Raw genomic sequence first — 21320 nt, forward strand, 5'->3', positions numbered from 1 at the left:
TAGTGTAGAGTTACCAGTTAGCTCAATTGTTTAGAATATGATGTTAATACAGAATTTGTGATATGTCCTGACTTTAGCATATTACTTTAAATATTATTTTTACCATTTAAATTTGATTTGTATAAGGAATAGAAGTTTTGGATGTAAAAGAATGTGGTAACATTTTGAAGATAAAATTTGTGCTTATAGGGGCTGACGAGATGACTAAGCAGTTAGGAGCTAAGAACATGCAATTCTTTGTGTGTGTGTGTTTGTGTGTGTGTGTGTGTTTGTGTGTTTGTGTTTGTGTGTATGTGTGTGTATGTGTGTGTTTGTGTGTATGTGTGTGTTTGTTTGTATGTGTGTGTTTGTGTGTGTGTTTGTGTGTATGTGTGTGATTTTTGTGTGTGTGTGTGTGTGTTTGTGTTTGTTTGCATGTGTCTATGTTTGTATCTGTGTGCATGGTCACAGCCCCCTACTTGAATGTAACAGTTTTGGTATAGGCCTCTATAATACAGAAAAACATTACCTGTGATTTGAAGCAAAGCACTGTATGTGACATACACCACAGTAGTCCCTAGTAGTCACCTGGAATAACATACAGCCAGCATTTATATAACCAGAGTCTGTCAAACACAGTTTGTTTTTGTTTATTTTTGCCCCCAAGACATAAAATCTTATTGGGGCAAACAAATCCTGAAATGAATTATTTTAGAGTATTGGTTTTGCACTTTCTGTCAAATGAGAGCAGTTTGGTTTACATTCTTTCCTCCTCTGATCAGACATTGATCTAGAGCACACCCACCACTGTACCCAAGTTCTCCTGAGCCCTCTGTTTTGTAAAAGAATTGTGTAGATATCCCAGCCAGTCAACAGAAATCCGAAGTAGTGAGGAAGCCACACTAGGTTAAGTAACGAATAGAGTTGAACAGAACTTTGTACTTAACCATTGCCTTAACACCCACAGCTGGATGAAACTTTGTGGTGTGGTTGTTCTTTGTCGGACGGCACACGCAGCACAGTGCAGCGTGTCAGATGTGGATTATAGATGGAGTCACCCAATACTGTGAAACTGCCAGCCAATGGTGTGCGTTGGTGGCTCCTGCTTTGCTGTGGTGGGGAACCGTTTGTAGATTCCATTTAAGCTTCCCACTCTTTAATAACAGTCTCTCGTCTCGCTTCTCACTTCTGCTTCACTTACTCATTTACAAATCGAACATACCAATCTTTTTTTCTCTTCCTGTTAGAGAACTATTTGAAGATGTGAGGAGAAAGAAATTACTGTCATCCCTCAGTATCTGTTGGGGACTAGTTCCAGAATCCCTGGCACCAAATATATGAAATCCTGAAGACACTCAAATAACAGAAAACGAGGCAGTATTCGTATATAACAAACATATAACTTCACAATACAGTTCTTTAAACCATTGCTGGGTTACATATAATGTCTAGTACATTACACTGCATTGTTAAGGGGGCCAATAAAAAGAAATATATGTCCATGTGAGTTTTTCTGACTATTTTAATTCAGCCACAGGTAAGAATAAACACCCTGTATCACTTGTTTGCAACAAAAGAAAGGTGCCCACGGCCTCTCTTGAATTCATCTCACATTTTGTTCAGCTTTGGTGTGTTGCTATGTTATTGTAATGCTAAGTGTGGGCCCCTAAGACCTGGTCACCCAGAGATGAGAGTCTGCACATATACCTTTGTGCGTGTTCAGTATTCCCCTTGATACTGAAGATCTGATTAAAGGGCAGACAGGAGGTCCGCTCCAACACTATGCTGGCAACTCTTAAGAGCTTCAAGATGGATAGATTGATTTCTAGACAAGAGAAAGCAGTAAGACCCCAACCAGCGAGCGTAACCTGCTGGCACCACTGGCTTTTTTAAACAGAGTCCACCTTTATTAAATTATTATTGGTTATTAGTGGAGAGGGCTTACATTTAATCTTATCTGCTGCATCATTTGAACTGTCCACAAAGAACATCTTAGCTGTGCACAGTGAGATGATAATCCTCTTGTACTCCTTTCTGAAATTTTGGTTCAGTAGTCCGTATATGATTGCGTTGAGGCAGCTGTTGAAATACGCCAGGTAGTAACTAGCCACGAAGAGCCACTCCGGGATCCTGGGGGCCATGGCGGCCGGATCTGAGGCCACAATAAGACCTATGAAGTTGAGTGGGGCCCAGCACAGGGCAAAAAGTACAAAAACTACAAACATGGTGACAAAGTTCCTGAAGTCCTGCGGCTTCAGTTTGGGTTTGCTGTCCGGTTTCACCCTCCGTCTGACCTGAAGAACCAGGATCCATATCCTTAAGTAGCAGAAAGTGACAATAATCATTGGAACTACGAAATGGAAAACCACCAGGGCAATCGTGTACGCCGAGCTGACGGACTGGGTGAAGGTACAGGAGTAGATCCGGGGGTCGTACTGGAGAGTTCCGGTTTGCAGGTTGGGCATGATGGCTATGAGTGTCAGTGTCCATATCAGGAACACGTAGCACAGGGAATTCTTGTTACTGTATATCCTATCATACTTGAGACTGTGGCAAATGTAGCAGTAGCGGTTCATAGCGATCCCGGTGATGTTGAATACCGAGCCAATGACACTCAGGCCCATTAGGAAGGCACTAACTTGACAATGCAGATATCCCAGGTTCCATCCATTGTTAAGTATAGACGTCAGCGCCAAGGGAAATGGGTAAATAGCCACCACGAGGTCTGCCACAGCTAAACTCACCACAAATATATTCCCTGAGAGAGAAAGATGCAGAAAACACAGGTTAACACCAGTATGGCACACACTGCATCATTGAGCGTATGCTAAAGAAAGGGAGGTTAGAAAGATAGCCAGGGCAACTTGCCGTGCAAGCTTGAACACTGGAGATTGGATTCTCCTTACCCATTCAAAAGCACCATGGGCTTGGATGCTTGCCTGTAGTCCCAGTGCAAGTGAGGTGTAGACATGGGAAGCCCAGAGCAAGCAAGCTAGCCAGTGGCAAGCTCTGAGTTCTGTCTCAATGAATAAGTTGTACAGTGACTAAAGAAGACACCCCGTATCAAGCCCCACCCTCACACTCATGAACACACATGAGCATACACCCATACAAGCGTGCAAGTATGTATGTTCATACAGCATACATACTTCCATATGCTAAAGGAAGGAAAGGAGGGAGGGGGAAAGAGGTGGAGAGAAAGAGGGAGAGAGACAAAGCAAGAGAGAAAGAACTATTTCTACAACTTGCATGACCCAAAACCATAGATATTGAGAGATAATAAGTTAAATAAATGCCACCAAGAAGTGCAAACACTGCTTTTGTTCAGTCAGGTCCATTTTAAGAATTTCTGTGTCTCCTGAACATTCCATATCTCAAAACATTGAATTTCAGACTAGTTTCCCTTCTTTTAAAAAGTCTCAAGGTCATCAAACTTTCATGACTTCCTTTGGGATGGCATGTGAGAAGTGTGATATCGCCCTATCTCGCATGTCAGCCTCAGATGGCTTCCTTAAATTCAAGGACTTTGATCTCTTTAGTTCTTCAAAGGCCCTCTAGCTTCTGAGGTTGGAGGCTATTCTACCTTTGTCCCAAGAGGGAAGGGTGCCACCCTCAGTTTCTGGATTCGAATGCTGGCATCATCCCTCACTGGCTATGAAACTCGACCTGGTCGTTTCACTTTGTCCAGTTTCCATTTCCTCTTCTGTGATACCGAGGTGCGTGATAGTGTCTCCCTCCTACAGTCAAGGGAGCCTTAGGTGACGCTGTTTATGCCAAGCACTTACACTGTCTCCAACTCATATAAAAGTCGGCCATTTCTGGCAGAACGAGAGATAGGACTTCTCCTGTATTTATGAATAGCTTAAGATGAGAGCATTAAATCCCACATATTCCCAATAAGTGTAATCATCTGCACTGATGTCATAACTGGACTCATTTTCAGTGTATAAAAAAGAACTCTAGCTGAATTTATGAGACATCCTACCTTTACACTCTTTCCTTTTGAGGGTTTTTATAAAGGCTTCATTTTTAACATCCCTTTCCCTTTTAAAATGGCTCCTCAACCCAGTTTTGAAATTTTGATTAATTTTTTCCCAAGCCCATCCAAAGCAGACACATCCACCTCCTTTTCTTATTTGCCCAACCAGAGATGAGAAGCCCCCTCTTTGAAGATGTCAGAATTATTTTATTCATACTGCTGTGAATTTTAAATAGGTTAAAATACATTCCATTTGATAAGAGCTTCACAGATGCATAGGAAGGGTTCTGGGGTGCTGTGTAGGGACAGACAGGAAAGAGAACTGTAACAAAATCAAGAGCAAGTTTGATGTCTGCCTGGAAGAGTGGATAGAATAGTAACCTATGTGGAATGGCACAGGGTTGAGGCTAGAGGGCATGACCTCATAGGCTCAGGTGGAAAAGGCTTGACCCATGAGCACAAGGACCCAACTCTGAATCCCCCGTGCCCATGTGGAGAATGAGGCATGGTAGGTCACACCTGTAATCGATGTAACGGGAAAACAGAGGTAGGTGGGCACTGGAGCGCATTGATCGTCCATTCACTCCAGCCCACAGATTAGCTCCGGGTCAGGAGAAACCCTGCTTCAAAGACTAAGGAGGAAACTGGGAGAAGACACTCAGCGTCAACCTTTGGCCTCCACAAGAGCGAACACACATGCACACTCTGAACACATGTGCACATACCCACACATGTATACCATACTCACCTCCAACCCCCCCAGAAGAATAAATGTTTTTAAAATGTCAATGGTTGTGACTAACGGATATAGTGTTCCTACCTAGCAGTGTTCTGGAAGGAAGGAAGGAAGGAAGGAAGGAAGGAAGGAAGGAAGGAAGGAAGGAAGGAGGGAGGGAGGGAAGGAAGGAAGGAAGGAAGGAGGCAAGAAGGCAGGCAGGCAAGAAGGAAGACAGAAGGAAGGAAGGACGGAAGCTCCTTCCATGAATCCCCTAAAAACACACACAAACATCCCAGCAGGAAGAGACAAAGCTACCTGACAGACACATATACATAAAATCTCTGGCTTATTTCCCCTCCCCAAACATTTGTATTTCCCAAACATTAATTGAAATTAATTCAAGAATTAAGTTAATGATTTAATCAATGCAGTTAGTTGAATAATAATAAGGCATAATATCTGTAAATGACAAGAAGGATCAAAGCCACCAAAAAAAAAAAAAAATCCAAGCAACTGTGACAAGGTCTGTGGTTTGAATTTTAAGCTCTTTAAAAGTAAATCTATACGAAGCCATTTACCACATGACATTCTGGGTTAAATGCACTTTTCTGGTCCTACTTCAGTGTGCAGCTGAACACCACACATAACACATCATTTTGCACTATTAAATACTTTGCGCTAAAATGCACCGACTCCAGAATTCAGGTATTTTGCTTGTAATTTAAAATTACCTGTGGAGAAAAATAATTTACCATTAACCCCTTAATTGCAACTCTATCACCAGCTTTTAAAGGACTGACTTTTAAAGAATCTGGGGAGACAGAACAGCAACTAAAGTGACTGCTTTAGGAGGACCTGAGCTAATAACCCCCAGACCCAGGTCAAATGCCAGGCATGGACACACACACACACACACACACACTCCCAATGCTAGAGGAGTGGAGCTCTGGGTTCACTGGAAGACTGTGTCTCAAAAACTACGGTGGTCAATGCTTTCCTGTGGCCAACACACACACACACACACACACACACACACACACACGTGTTATACATGCATACATATACATACACCTATGCATACATATGCACACACATACTAAACACACAAAAAAACATATGCACATATGCACCACAGTCACACAAAGAAATCTCTTTAATGGTAATTTTTCTGAAAGCTTTCCATGTGTTTCTCACAGCGTGAGCGCTTTGCACCTTTCTTTCTTTAATTGGAATTAATGAAAACAGGACTTTGAAACAAAGCTGTGTTTTAGTTGTCAGAGGAAATAATATAATTTGCATGGCCAAACGCAAGCAAAACTCGCTATGCACGCTGCTTGAGATACAGGCACGAGGAGCAGGCACACGCTCTCTGTAATACAGTCTAACATGGAGAAAACCTAAGGATACAAACAACCGTCAAAAATCTGCTCTTGGAGAAGGAGAGGCAGAGATACCCCTCCTTCCCCCTCCTAACTGGGCCCAGGCTCGGGTCTCCTCCCCTTGTTACTCCTGGGATTACTGGGGTAGCAGAGACTTTGTTCTGACTTTAACGAAAGTGAATGGTGTTCCCTGACAGAATGCCTTGTCCACCACGATGAAATTTCTCACAGCATGGTTCAAACTAAGGGATTTGTTGTTCAATAATGGAACTGTGCTTCTGGAATTCACTGAACCTGTTATGTTTCCTGTCTTAGAATATTGGTTTCGAAGGTTCATTTTAAAACCAACTGCATCACCCCATGTTCCATATCCTGGGATGGGATTCCTGTGTCACAATGTCATTAACCTCATACCAAAGATTCACTGTCATCAAATCAAGAATGGATGTTTTAGTTTTTCCTCTCACAACCACCCTAGAGACTCCTTACCAACTGCCTGCTTCCTGTCCTTGCAACTTTAGGTTCCTTTGGCTTAGCAAGCTGTCAACCTGCAGCCCACAGGCCATATGCACCCGACATACCAACCTGACCCAACACCTGAAGAGATCACCAAACACATCGTGCTGTAATGGCAAAGCCCAGGGAGCCTGGATAGGTTAAATCTTAGTTCTGAGGAAGACTTCAGCAGATGAGCCATGGTTAAACTGGAAATACAAACTGACACTTATATACTTCAGGTTCTTCGTTTCAGTGAATCAATGGATGAGTGTGGGGGGGTGGTACTATTACTGCAATTGGTCTTAATTATTAAGAGGGAAGACAGGTCGTTGTTATACAATAATACTCATAAAGTATACCTTAAAGGCAAGAAAGCCTAGGAAGTTTTAGCACTCCCAGATCCTGCAAATAAATCCAATAGAAAGCTAAAATAGCCCAAATCAGGTAGAAATATCAATTTCCCAGAGATTTAGAAGTAAATATATGAGCCACCCGAACAGGCAAGGGACCACAGTTTGTGGAAGGAAGAGAAAAATGGGGGGGGGGGTGGATAGCACTCAAAACTATTCATAATGATCACGTGACCAACTGCGGAGATGAGCACTAAAATAATTATGACCATTTCTCGTTTACCACGTTGTGATGCCACTGGCCGTTGTTTTCTCTTCCCTTAGGATATTGGCCTGCCATCCAGTTTGCAGTAGAAGTGAAGCTTGTATCTCAGTAAACTGTAGGGTGTAAATGACGACCGTGATTCGACTGGAAAAATAATGAAACTCACATAAAGATGGATTAGAATGTGACTGTGGTAGGGGAAGAGAGTTCCTATGCTCCAGTTTTCAGAAGAACAGTGACATTTTGTCAGGCGTCATTTCGGTATCTTCTTTAATAGGAAGTTACTTTTTGACTAAAATAAGTATCTACCTGTCAAAGCACCGTGAGGGGAATCTACTGTTTTGATGCTGCTAGTCACTTGAGGCAAATTCAAACAATGTTTCCAGAATTCTCTTCCCCATACAGTCTTGGATCAGCATGAGTCACAAAAGTTTTTTTTTTACTTGACACAGAAGAGGAGAATGAGGTGTTCACTGTACTTTTCATTCTTGGGACTTTGAAGTGGTTCGTAGACACTGACGTAGCTCCGCTATGAAGTCAGCTGGATGAGACTTTAAGAATGTCCTGTCATGGACCAGATTTTTTTTTCATCTTTATTAAATTGGGTATTTCTTATTTACATTTCAAATGTTATTCCATTTCCTGGTTTCCAGGCCAACATCCCCAAAATCCTCCCCTTCCCCTTCTATATGGTTGTTCCCTTCCCCATCCTCCCCCCATTACCGCCCTCCCTCTAAGAATCGCGTTCACTGGGGGTTCAGTCTTGGCAGGACCAAGGGCTTCCCCTTCCACTGGTGCTCTTACTAGGCTATTCATTGCTACCTATGAGGTTGGAGCCCAGGGTCAGTCCATGTATAGTCTTTGGGTAGTGGCTTAGTTCCTAGAAGCTCTGGTTGGTTGGCATTGTTGTTCATATGGGGTCTCAAGCCCCTTCAGCTCTTTCAGTCCTTTCTCTGATGCGGGCCAGATTTTTAATGGTTCGTTAGTCACTTTGTTGCTTAAGAGAAATATGTCCCATGCAAACCTCATTCTGGTTTGCCTTTGGATAACGGCTTCTGTATCACATGGTGGAGTTACCATGCTGACACAGCTGTTGTGGCCTGAACTTTAGGCTTTTGCCCTTAAAATTGTCACATTAACCCTTTCACCATGACAACCTGTATTCACTGTAATATGAAGAGAGCTGGTTTTCTCCCATGTGCTCTTTTCAAAACGTTGGCTGCAGAAGCTCAGCGGTAAGCTCCGTCTGACTAAGCCTTACCAGGGTTGCTGCTAGTGCCTGTCTCAGATCCTCTTTGTCAAGAGGCCCTGTTTCTCTCTGAAATATCTGAGACTCATATGCTCCCTATAGACTCGCAATGGTTTGGTTCCCCAGAGATGGCCCTCGGTGACCGATGGCTGATTGATAGAGGGAGACACAAGCAAGGTCAGAGCTGTGAATGGGTTTGTGCACAGAGGCTTCGAGCTGTAGATTAAGCTAGGCCCAGGCTTTACCCGAGATCCCATCCTTGCTAACTCCCTTCCTTGCCGTGTGTTGTTTTCTTGGCCATCTTAGGGAACCCCTGTCAAACCCCAGCTTAACCACGACAGATCAGCTCTCAGACTTAAGTTTATGTAACACCTCTTTAATAAGGAAGATCTGACAGGCTCTTGCCGGTACCGATATCATTTGATTTCCTGATGCGTGTTTTGGAAAAGACAGCCAACTTATCCTAAGTTAGCAGGCTGCCATCTCATATATACCTCTCTCTGATGGAAAAAAAAATCCCTTAATGCTATCCGCTCTGACTTTCAAGGAACATTTATGTGCTTAAAAAACCCCTCAAGGCTTCCCTACTTGAGAGAGGACGAAGCAGCTGACCACGCAGAATCACTAAGCTTTCTTCGGTGGGATGCTCTCTGATAGAGAAACTGTGGGCAAAGTTTAGTAGCATCGATTGGGGGCTCTGATGATGAGCTAAGGGTTGGTATGAGGGCTTGATTCTTCTAACTTAGCAAACTTTGCTGGTTATGATTGGACCGAGGGGAGAGATTAGAATGGTCATGACTCTCTCTATCAGGATGGAGAGGAACAGCCTCAGTGGGCCACCAGCCTTGTCATTCAGTTTATGACAATGTTCAAGAACTTGAGACGGCCCCGCAGTTCTGTGATGACTTCAGGTGGTTCTGTAAGAAAGCCACCGGCTTCCTGGTGGAAAATGAGAAACTTCTTACTTTAGTCGCTCACATAAACTAATCAAACTTAGTAGGGAGAAAGATAGAGTCGAAATGATTCTTGGCATTGATCTCTGCTCCTTTCCTCCTCTCTGGGTGTGGCCATGCCCCCTGCAAAGCAACTCAGAAGCACGCACGCTCACACAGAAGTGGTGCCCCTCTCAAACAGTGTAATCCAGGATTCCTCCTGTGGCTCTCATGAACACTGAGCCCAGCCTAGATGCAATCTGAATCCCAAGTATAGAAACGAGTTTCCACCTGGATTCACGGCCTAGCGTTCTCCGTTCTCCGTTCATCTTAACTCTGGTAATTCAGAGTTCCCAGAGCCTCCAGTGCCTTGCCCTATCATAAACCGAGATGAAAGTGGCACTGGTGAGGACCGAGCGAGTGTATGAACTGCGCTTTGCCTTGGGTGAATACTCGGTTCTCACTTCTGTTCCCCTTGATGGGAACCATGTGTTCTGTTTTGCAGGACGTCTTGTCTGAAACCCAGATCTGCTGAGGCTGATGATCCCACAGTAATGGGCCTACCCCCACTATCTTAAACGCTACTCCTGCTGCTGCCAACCGGCCTTTTCACCTACATGCTCAAGCAAAGCTGGCCTCGGCACAGCCTCCTTCCTTCCAGTCCATTTCTAATCTACTTTCTACCCATATCAGGACGCTACCCACTCTCCACATACTATGTGAACTTCTCTTTAGCACGCGGTGACCTTCTTGCCCACCCACTTCTCAGCCTCTCCCACGGTTGCCTAACACACTGCTTATATGCTACCCTGTCCTTGGAAAACAGGGTTTGTGCACGCTGTCCACATCATAGCCTTCATGTAATATCACATTTGTATGCTGCACTGTATCCATCTGAGTTCGCTATCCTCCTGCCTCTGTGGCATCCAGATCTTCAGTCTCTTTCGTGGCGTCCCTGTCTCCCCATCTGATGTCTGCTGATGGAGAGGAAGTTAGAGAGTGCCTCACTTGCCATAACTATAACACACATACAACAAAATAGACTGAGGAACAGTCAATCCCTTTAAAATAAAGCAAAGTGCACACCCTCCTGGTACACTCTAGATCTCAGTGGCCGTTAAATCCTCCGAAAACCCCTGTGTAATTTCTGCACTTGGCTACACTTGTCTCAGAAAGACAGTTCGGAGGGAATATAAAATATTGACATTATGTTTCAGCCTTTTTTCCTTTAGAGGATAACAAATTACTGAGATCTGCCTATTATTCCCATTCAAGAATTGGGTTGAACGTTTTGAAACAAAAAGGTAATATTTCAACCACACTAACAAAGGATGATGGAAATAGCATTAACTCCATAAAAGGCGGTGGTCTTTGCGTCCTTATCTTCTTCTCCCTAATTTTGAATCTTTTCGTTAAAAGACCAGGTTAAATAAAGAAATTAATTATACTAAATAATAGCTCTAAGTTGCTAAATCCCAAACAGAATCACCCTCATAATTTACAGGAAGAAAAATGCCTATTTACATATTAAAATTAAGGGGTTGGGGACTTAGCTCAGTGGTAGAGCACTTGCCTGGCAAGCTCAAGACCCTGGGTTCGGTCCCCAGCTCCAAAAAAGAAAAAAAGAAAAAGAAAAAAAAAATAAAATTAAATCAAGGCTAGGGCATGGAAGATAAAAAACTAGCAATAAAACAGTGTGAAGTAAGATTTCCATAGAAGGGGCTTTTAAGAGACTGCAGAGATGGATGGCTCAGTGGCAAAAATGCTTATTGCTCTTGCAGAAGACCTGAGCTCAGTCTGAAGAACCCACCTAGCAGCCAACAGCTACCTGCAACTCCCGTTCCAAGGGATCAACAGTCTTCTGGCCTCTTTGAGCCAAGAAATTGTTCTGCTATGTTAACATGTTTTGATTCCTATATCTTTATTTATGCTTTGTTCTTATATATCTATTAAATAAAATATTTTCAATGATTGCATAAAGACGAAAACTATGCAAATTGAAGAGACAGCTTGTGATGAATGGAATTCACATTACACACTGTGTATCTGTCTCCATTTACCCAAAGATACACCCTTGCTTTGTGATAAAAACTTCCCAATGCCCTTTTTCTGGTATTTGGAGATACACAGCACACAACCTCTGTTCCTAATCACGTACATTGAGCTAGCAGACCAGACCGTCTTTTGACTCTCTGTCACTCAGGCCCCATTGATCAACCCGTACCACCCCTCTCTCTAAGGCACTTGTCCTTTGTCTAGCTTAGTTCACTTAAAATCACAAATAATATAATGATTTCAATTTTGCCTTGCTTTTATCTGAAAATAAAGTGAACAAAACTTTAGGGTACTTGAGAGACATATCTTTGAAAGTAGGTGTCAATTTTTTTTTAAAAGAATTTAAAGATGTGGGCTGGAGAGTGGCTCAGTTGTTAAGAGCACTGACCCCTCTGGCTGAGGTCCTGAATTCAATTCCCAGTAACTACATGGTGACTCACAACCGTCTATAAGAGGACCCAATGCCCTCTTCTGGTGTGTCTGAAGACAGTGACAGTGTACAGTGTCATTACATACATATATATATATATATATTTTATGTGTATACATAAAATAAATAAATCTTTAAAAAAGAATTTAAAGATGTTCTATGATTCTTTGTATTCATTGCTATGTGTTTATAGGTATCTGTGAGACGTGTGCACATGTATGTCCATTTTTCCTGTGTGCGGAAGCCACAGAAGGACATTGGGTCCTCTGTCACTCCCTCCCTTATTCCCTTGAGACGGGGTCACTCACTGATCCTGTGCATCACTGTGTCAGCTGGGCTGACTGAGTAGCAAGCTCCTAAAGTCTGCCTGTCCCTACTTCCCAATGTTTGAGTGGCATGTGTGGCCATGTCCAAGAATTACGTCAGCATTAGGAGATTTGAACTAACATCCTCATGAGTGTGCAGTGAGTGTCTGACTCACTGAGCTATCTCTTCTCTAGGTGCTTGCTTTACACAAATCTAGAACAGAGTCCTTTACTCTGACGCACTGTCAAGTGTTTAACAGTCAACCATATTCTAGCTTGCGCTGTAGGAATACAATGAATATTTATCCAAATGAATATTCAATTCAATCAACACCCAGACAGCTCAATATCAAGGCAGGTAAGCATCCTTCCCAGCCGTGCGTGTTAGCAACTCCAATTACCTGGAATAATTTGACTACTATTCAGCACTCTTTCCTGTCCTTTCCTTTGAGGGTAACCCTTCAATTTGATTGTCATAAATGTGCATCTCGGGGAGGGGGGAGGGCGTGTGTTTGAAATCTCAACCATAAAAATTGAAAAGCTTATCTTGTCTGCAAAACTATTAAAGTTCACTGAAAGTTTCTAAGATTCCAGTTCTCTCTTGTGAGTCAACTTGTTTGGCTAACCTATTTGGAGAGCTGCCTTTGCAGAGTGGAGTAGACGAAATGCACGTGCACCAATCTACGTTTAAGGAGTGTGCACTGAGTGCATCTTTGATGGTCTAGAAAGCCTAAGAGAGCGTGTGTGTTTCTGTTTTAGAGGGCAGGATCTCTCTGCCAGCCTCACATTCTACACACAGGGAAGGAAGAAAAATCAACACAGCTAGTCTTTTTAAATCAGTGTTTGCCTATGCATCCCTTTGACTCATATCTCATTACTTATAAATAAGTATTGAGAGATGCACAAGTTTTCTCACTCAGCAGGCAATTCAGTAGGTGATACGGTGTTCTGTAAATCTGCAACTTAAAAACTGAGTTGGACTGAACCCGAACAGACTTTATGTTCTTCCACTCTTTCCCTTAAAGTAAAAGGTAGTGATCGTGCAGAATCCTTGGAGAGTTTTCTAGGTGTTTTTTAAAACAGAATTAATGACAAATCTTTATTTTAAATAGTCTTATAGATTATATACTTCAGTTATATAGTTAAGAAATTCATTTACACATTCTGGTATTTCTTAATAAAATATGTATTTTTGTTCATAGATAGATAGATAGATAGATAGATGGATGGATGGATAATAGATAATAGATAGATAGAGAGGGGGCTTGGGCACTTGAGTACAGGTACCTGTGTAGGCCAATAAAGGGATTCAAATCCCCTGGACCTGGAGTTACAGGTGGTTGTGAGCCAACATGGGTAGTTGGAATTGAACTTAGATCCTCTGCAAGACTTACATGCTCTTAACTGAGGGGCTACCTGTCCAGGCTCTCAAATTCTGGAATATTTGGTTGAACATGTTCATATACATATATAAGGATTATAATAGATATATAATACATTTTAATACTAAACAATTGGCATATGAGATATCTGCATCACTGTAGCCGTCTCCATTCCTGCTCTTAATCCCATAACTCCTCCATCATCATCATCTCAAGTTACCCTTCCCTTCTTGCCTAACCAGGAGGTCCCAGTGTTAACTGAGGGGCAGAGATACACACAAGCAACCATAGCATTAACCAGTCACAAAATTGGTTATCATGGCAGTTGTTATCATGACACAGGGGAGCGCAGGGGCACATAGAACCTGTTCCATGTTGAAGGATGATGGAAGTCCCTTTGAAGAAGATTTTAATGTGCAAGATGTTTAACAAACAATATATAGGGATCATAGGCTTCCTATGAGCCAGAGTTTGCAGAAGTCTCCACAGACATATGAGCTATGAGGGTATGGAAACATTAAGAGGAGAAACCTGGCAGGAAGAAGCATGCTACTGAGTCACAAGACCTTAGGGATATGTTATCTATGGCCCCTTGCTATACACTAGCGTCTTTGTTCCTGTTTGCAAGGAAGTGATCCTGCTACTCTGATGATCTTCCCAAAACATGGGTCAAAGTGACCACGGACTGGGCTCTTTGAAACCATAAGCCACAATGACTCTTCCCACATAAGTAAAAACTTGAACTGGTATTTTGTCATAGCAAAACCAAACATAACTGACGTAGTTCCCAACCCTTCCATTCCTGGCTGATTTTGCTTTTTACTACTTTGTATTTTCTATTTGTTTTCAGATAGAATACTTAAAAGTTAAATCAACATTAAAAAAATAAAGACAAACCAAACAGAACTAATTATCGAGTGCATTATAGACATACTGTAATACTGTTATGTATGTAAAGTAAAAAAATGGCAGGCAAATACACAGCCATGTGGGGAAGACCACGGGGAGGCGGATTCTAACTTTGTCTTCCTAGGTTGTGCTGTGAGAGAATAGCATTAGCCCTACTGACTAGATGGAGGACCTGTGTGCTTCATCCCTGAGAGAAACTACACACAAAGGTAGCCATGAGACTCAACTTGGATCCTCTGACTTTAATTCCTGTTTTTTGTTTTTGGTTTTTTTGTTTTTGTTTGTTTGTTTGTTTTGCATTGTCCCGTGCTGAGTTGTCTGTGTTCTACAATAAGGAAAACCGTTTCCTTGGCTGTGAATTTGGGCTCTACGTTTTCTCAGCTGCCTGGAGAGACGGTGCTGCAGACGAATGAACTGTGGGCGAGTGCTTTGAAAACTGCAGTCTGTGCTATGCGTTTAGTTATGGAGTGTTAGAGGCCAGATTTGCTACATGGGAAAATAAGTGGAAACCAGACCAAAATATGCTATTCTGTGAAAAGTATGGCAAAATGCAATTTTATTAGTTTCTTGTTCTAATTTTCTCAAGCTTGGAAATGTCTTTTAACACAGATTATTCTACATAGCTTTTAAAATTCCCAAAGTCATATCATTGTTGGCGTTGGTCAGATATATATTATATGTAATAAATTATTTGATTCTAGGCAGAAATAATCAATCAACAATGGCCACCATTGTTTTTGTTAAACCAATTACAGGTCACAGCAAGAAGAAAGTTTTACCCCAAGTTTAGATTAGTGATATATTGAGAAACTGGCTCAGCCTGCTGCTTTCAGTTCATCCCAGAAGCTGGATTTGTTTTTACTAATACTCTGATTCTCTTATAATTGGTGCCCACCACAACATTCACGGTGAGAAAATACAAGACGCAAAATCCATTTTTGTGAAAAACACTTCTGAAAGCGTAAGATGATTTAAACTTTTTTCCCAGCTATCTGTTATTTTTAAATAAATTTCTCTTCAGTTTTTTTCCCCCAAATTATCTGGTGTGTGTGTATTGTATTTTGATGTCTGGTGTTGTTTTCAAAGATCTCACAGAGCACTGGTGTTGGAATCACTAGTAACCAATGTGACAAGCCAGTCTTATGACCTTAATACAGGCACACTGAGTCAATGCAACAGAAGATAACACCTCATTCTTTAGTTTGTGAATTCTTCTAATGGGGAATGTGCTGGTTTTCATTATCCTTGGCATAGAGCTGAGGGCCATGTGCTACTACATAAACTTCAACTCTGCCGTTTTCTTCTCGAACATTGTCATAAACTGAAAGACAAAGCTGGCCACAGACAGAGGCTGTCCTCTCCAGTGAACGCATCCTGATAGAGAGTCATGACACTTCTCTTCTCTCCCCTTGGCCCAACCAAAACCAGCAAAGTTGGTGAAGTCAGGAGAATTGGTCCCTCATATCCACCCTTAGCTCATCATCAGAGACCCCAACTGATGCTACTAAAGCTCGTCCATAGTTTCTCTACCAGAGAGCATCCACTGAAGAAAGCTTAGTGACCCTCTGTGGTCAGCTTCTCTCAAATAGGGAAAGACCAAGGGATTTTAAAAACACATAAATGTTCCTTGAAAGGCAGAGTGGGTAGCATTAAGGGGTCATTTGTTTTTTTCAGCAGAGAGGGGTGTATCTGATATGGCAGCCTGCTAACATGATAAGTTGGCTGTCTTACCAAAGATACACATCAGGGAATCAAAGGACATCAGAACTGGGAAAGAGCCTGACAGATCTTCCTCACAGAAGAGATATTATCAATAACCTCATTGCACAGGCTCTGGGCCCCTGGCTTCAGCAAGTCCCACTCTTCCCGATGTTACCTGACACCACCATCCTCATTAGGATCTATGACTGAAGAGAAATCCATGCTCCTGTACCGCTCTCCCTTGGTAACCACACAGATTTGTTCCATGGACCCTGTGGTGCCCAACTCCACAGATGCTCAGGTTCCTTACATCAAGTGGCAGGATATCTGCTAGAAACTCGACACATCTGCCTGTGCACTTTAAATCTTCTCCCGGCTATTTATGCTGTCTAATACAGAGCAGATGCTGAGTGAGAAGACAGCAAGACACCCACCTGCCATCCCAGCTACTCTGTGGAGGGAAGGGAGGGGAGTTATCACTGAAGCCCACTAGTTCAAGACCAGAAAATTAAAGCAAGAACAAACTGTGAATGCTACATAACGCTCCTTCTACTGTCCTGTTCATGGAGTAGATAAGGAAACCACACACGTTCACCGTCTTTGATCCTCAACTGCTTCGTCTTGGGATTCGGGATTCTGAGAGATGTAGAGCTCATATTTTTTGCTTTCACACTGTCCCTGACATGACATTCACTCCCTACTCCGTCTCATTCACGTCGACTCTCAAGGGAGCTTGGGATGTAGAGTAAGATGGGTGGTTTCCAAAGGCTTACTGAGGGCACAGAACGGGGCCAGCTATGTATGCAGCTAGAGAGTCACTCCGGGGGAGGAGCAACATTTCCTTCAATTACAGCTGTTTTACTTGCCCCGCTATACATTCAAATTTAACACTAATACTGATGGTATGGGTCTTCCGTAGAGGGACACAAGTCATAACGAGCAAAGAGGTCGCTGCTCTCAGTGTTTTCTGAACTCAGCAGGGGCGTCTATCTGCCTCTGCAGCGAGCACCACAAAAGCACGTACTTGTTCAGTTCTCCAGGAGTTCATTCATGATGGTGTCTGCATGGTGTGGGTGTGATGTCTCCTGACGGCAACAACCTTTCCCCTAATCTGTTGCTTATAGTCATGAGCACTGAGACCCTAGTATGGAAGCTGTGTAGAATTCTGAATTTTCTATAAAGGCCGGCAGGCTATGCAGTCTAACACACTGTCCGCACCCACCCACCCTTTGTTTATATCCTACACAGCTGGCATCGACAGATAACTGAATTTTGAATAAGCAGGACATCATTTTAGGAAAAGTTTGACTTAGGGATAGCGTACACAGAGAAAGCTACAATTCTGCTTTTTAGCAAGCCAAAACCAAAAGAAAGCAGATGATGGTGGTGGTGATGGTGATGGTGGTGGTGGTGATGGTGGTGGTGGTGGTGATGGTGGTGGTAGTGATGGTGGTGGTGATGTTGGTGGTGGTGATGGGTGGTGATGGTGATGGTGGTGATGGTGATGATGATGGTGATGGTGATGGTGATGGTGATGGTGATGGTGATGGTGATGGTGATGGTGGTGGTGGTGATGGTGGTGGTGGTGATGGTGATGATGATGGTGATGGTGGTGGTGATGGTGGTGATGGTGATGGTGGTGATGGTGGTGGTGGGGATGGTGATGGTGGTGGTGATGACTAAATGCCTATTTAGTGTTACTTTATCCATCCCTTTCAAAGTATTTTAGTTTGCATCAGTTCATTTGATACTTGCAACAATTACAGCAAAGCTCTGTGTGGGGCAAGAGTGTAGGTTTCATCCCTGTCTGACAGATGTGGAAAGGGAGATTGTGTCACAACTGATTTCCTGGGTTGCAGTGCATACAGTGAGAATCTTATACCCGCTTTAGATGTATCGTTTCTTGTTAGCAAAATCTGGACGGGAGCAGAGCGGACAGTCTGTCAGCCTCATGTCTGCTGGGAGCAGAGCGGACAGTCTGTCAGCCTCATGTCTGCTGGGTTGCTGGCCTGTTGTGATTGGCCAGCCCCACGGCTAGTAAAATATCAGAGATTTCTTCCCGGAAAAAAGAAAAGGAAGAGGGCGAAAATAATTCTGCAATGACACCAGACTTCCGAAGGAAAGAACTGCTTCAGAATTCAGATGTGCTAGCCTCCTTACTTTTTCCTCTCTGTTTCTCAACTTTCCCCTTTTCAAAAAGATTTATGTTTTTATTTTTATTTGTATGAGTGTTTGCTTCCATGTGGGTATGTGTACTGTGCCTGGTACCCATGCACGTCAGGGAGTCTGCAGGGTCTCTTGGAATTGGAGCTACCAATGGATGTGAGCTGCCATCGAAGTGCTGAGAACCGAACCTGGGTCCTCTGCAAGAGCGGCCACTGGGCCACTCGTCTAGGGGTCTAGGTTGCTGTTTCTCTCCCTCTCTCTCTCTCTCTCTCTCTCTCTCTCTCTCTCTCTCTCTCTCTCACACACACACACACACACACCATTTTTGAAACCAACAAAATCAATTGAACAAATATACAAATTGAGCAATTGTTAAGACATTTATTTTGAGACAGGGTCTCTTATGTAACCGCAGTTTGCCTGGAACTCAATATGTAGACCAGGCTGGCCTCAGACTCGTAGAGACCCAGCTGCCTTTGCCTCCCAAGTACTGGGATTAAAGGTGTATAGCAAACACCTCTAAGACTTTTCATAGACATCCAATAATATGTCATCAGCCATCTCTAGCTATGTTCCAAATCATTATTTGTTCTCTAACAAAGCCTCAAATGGCTTGAATTCAGGGATGGTGTGCTTGAGCAAACAGCCTGGTTATGTAAATATGATGCTGTGAGGTTTTGCACATTAAAACCCATGAAGGGTCTTCTGTATAGTGAGGTACAGTGATAGGAATGCCGTATATGGACTCCACTCAAGAAGTTACTTAGCCCATAATGTCCCAAATAGTAGGACAGTTGTAGTATTTTTCCTAAGCCACCAGGAAGATGAACACCTTTTATAGGAAACCAATGGAGCACGTTGGGTGAGCTCCTGGCAGAAACTCCAAGAATTAGATCCACCCACTGCTGAGCCTTCAAGAGTCCCACTGTGTCCTCTGGAAAGTGGCTCCTGACCCCTGACCTTGGACTCACACTAAAGGGCTTTTTGTGTGGGTGCTCAGAGCCCCATGCAATCCATGGAAAGTGGCTCCTACTTCTCAGAGCTATAAACTATTCATGTATTACAGTGGTGGAGATCAAACCTAGGGCTTTATCAATTCTACATAAACACTACCTCCAAGCTATTGAATTCTAAGGACAGAATTCTAGTTCAAGCCAATCATCCACGAAAGGAAGTCATCCCAATTTTCCAAGCCAAACTGAATTCATACTATTAGACATCTTCAAACTAATTCTTACACTTTGCACAGCCTGAAGTGTTGCTGGAGCGAGGGCAAATGGGAAACACGCTCTGCCTGGTTTTGAGTTTTCACTGACTACCTGGTTTAGGACAAAAATACCATTTGGGGCAACTGTTTAAGTAAACGGCTTCCTCTCTACCCTTCTACCAAATGTTTACTTCCAAAAAAGGAGCAGAAATCCAAGCAACCTGACACTATTTGAAGGTGTGGGAAAGCTCATGAAAAAACCACCAGGCTGTTCTTATGCAAGGTAACTAGGTCAGCTCATTGCTCGAGGGATCCCCCCAAGTATAACTCAAACACAGAATTAACTCCAGTCCCAAATTATATGCAAATGCATTTCTCACTACAACTTCCTTTTTTGTTGTTTTAAATGCAGACTTGACTCGAGCAAAAGCACAACCCAGCCTCCTTAGCATCTTCCCATACCACCTTGCGACTTGGTGCTCTTAGCTGAAAACTGTATCTGTCAACAAAGCACAAACGCCTCTGTCATCTGGGCAGCGTGTGCATCTTCTCATACTTTAGAGAAGTTGGGAAAACGGATTTATATGCAAATCCAAACAACTGACGAGATCTAATTTGAAAAGGCATCTTGAGAATATTTACTCAACAGGGACCCTATCTAGTGAATCACCGAATCATAAAACTAGAGTAAAAAGATAGTGCTGAAGGGAACAGAGTTTTACATCCCTAAGGATTGAAGACTTGTGGATGATTTTCGACAAGGCATCATATAGAGGGACAGGGTCAAGAGAAGGTAGCCTTTTATTCTTTAGGAGGGGAAATTATCCAAAGTCCCATTTCTCAGAAACTGACTTTCTGAAGTTTTCTCAGTGTCCCGCAAGGGGGTTAGCGCTGGGAGAGGTGCCGGGAGCTCCTACCTGCGTTCCTGAGCTTCTTGTTGCGATACACAGACAGGATGACCAGCAGGTTGCCCAGGATGTCCACCACGATAGTAAAGATGAGGATGAAGGCCAGTGTAGAGGCCAGCCACGACGGCCGCGATCTTATTTCCTCCCCGCCGCCTGGAGCCTGCTGAGAGGCGTTGAGAAGCTCGCTGACATTGCCCTTCATGGTCCCCTGGGTGACTTACCGCAGCACAGCCAGGGCCATCATCCTGTAGCCCCGCGCCCTCAAGTGCCCAGCTCTGCTTGCGCCCTCTCCGCCACTTTTTATGGCTGGGGAGAGCCCTCCCGCGCCTACTTTGCATCCTTATGGCTGCTTCGCGGTCCTGCCCCTTACCCCGCTCCAGCCCCTCCCGGTGGCAGGACACCCTTTCTGCACTTGGCCACTGCTGCCTGCTGACACCTGCTGTCCACTGCCCCGCAACTTGAACTCAGTGGTCCCACAGCGCGTGCACACTGCGCCCTCGTGTGGGGGAGACGTCAAGTGCAGGGGAAACTTGCACCCTGGAAGAACATGGTTCACGGACTTGAATCCTAACCAGGACTGAACTAGATCAGGCTACTAGATGCCCTGGATTACTTATCGGCAAAATGAGGATGAAATAGAATCTAAGTCATCAACGTTCATAGTTACTAGTGTGTAAAGATAAAATAATAATGATATTAAAAGCATACCTTTTCTGTCTGGCATAACACAACTTAAAGGCTGTGCTGGATGCTTCTGGCAATTAAATGAAACAAAAGGTAAATATTTGCAGATGACAGGTGTATATGTTCTTTCGAGACTATCAGTGAAAACAGGAACTCGAGATAATAAGAGCAGACGTAGAGCCACAATGTCAGATTTCTGGGAAGTGGATTAGCCAGCTCTGTAC

At 43.3% G+C, this 21320-nt stretch overlaps 1 protein-coding gene across 1 annotated transcript; it reads right to left on the bottom strand.

Moving 5' to 3' along the window:
* Positions 1-1361: 1361 nt before the first annotated feature.
* On the bottom strand, positions 1362-20819 carry Mtnr1a (melatonin receptor 1A). The gene is given in 2 exon segments (NM_053676.2): positions 1362-2737; positions 20422-20819. Coding segments are annotated over 2 exon segments (1062 nt in total). The 5' UTR covers positions 20615-20819; the 3' UTR covers positions 1362-1868.
* Between the last annotated feature and the right edge of the window lie 501 nt (positions 20820-21320).

This window comes from Rattus norvegicus, chromosome 16, assembly GCF_036323735.1.
Source record: "Rattus norvegicus strain BN/NHsdMcwi chromosome 16, GRCr8, whole genome shotgun sequence".
NCBI lineage: Eukaryota > Metazoa > Chordata > Mammalia > Rodentia > Muridae > Rattus > Rattus norvegicus.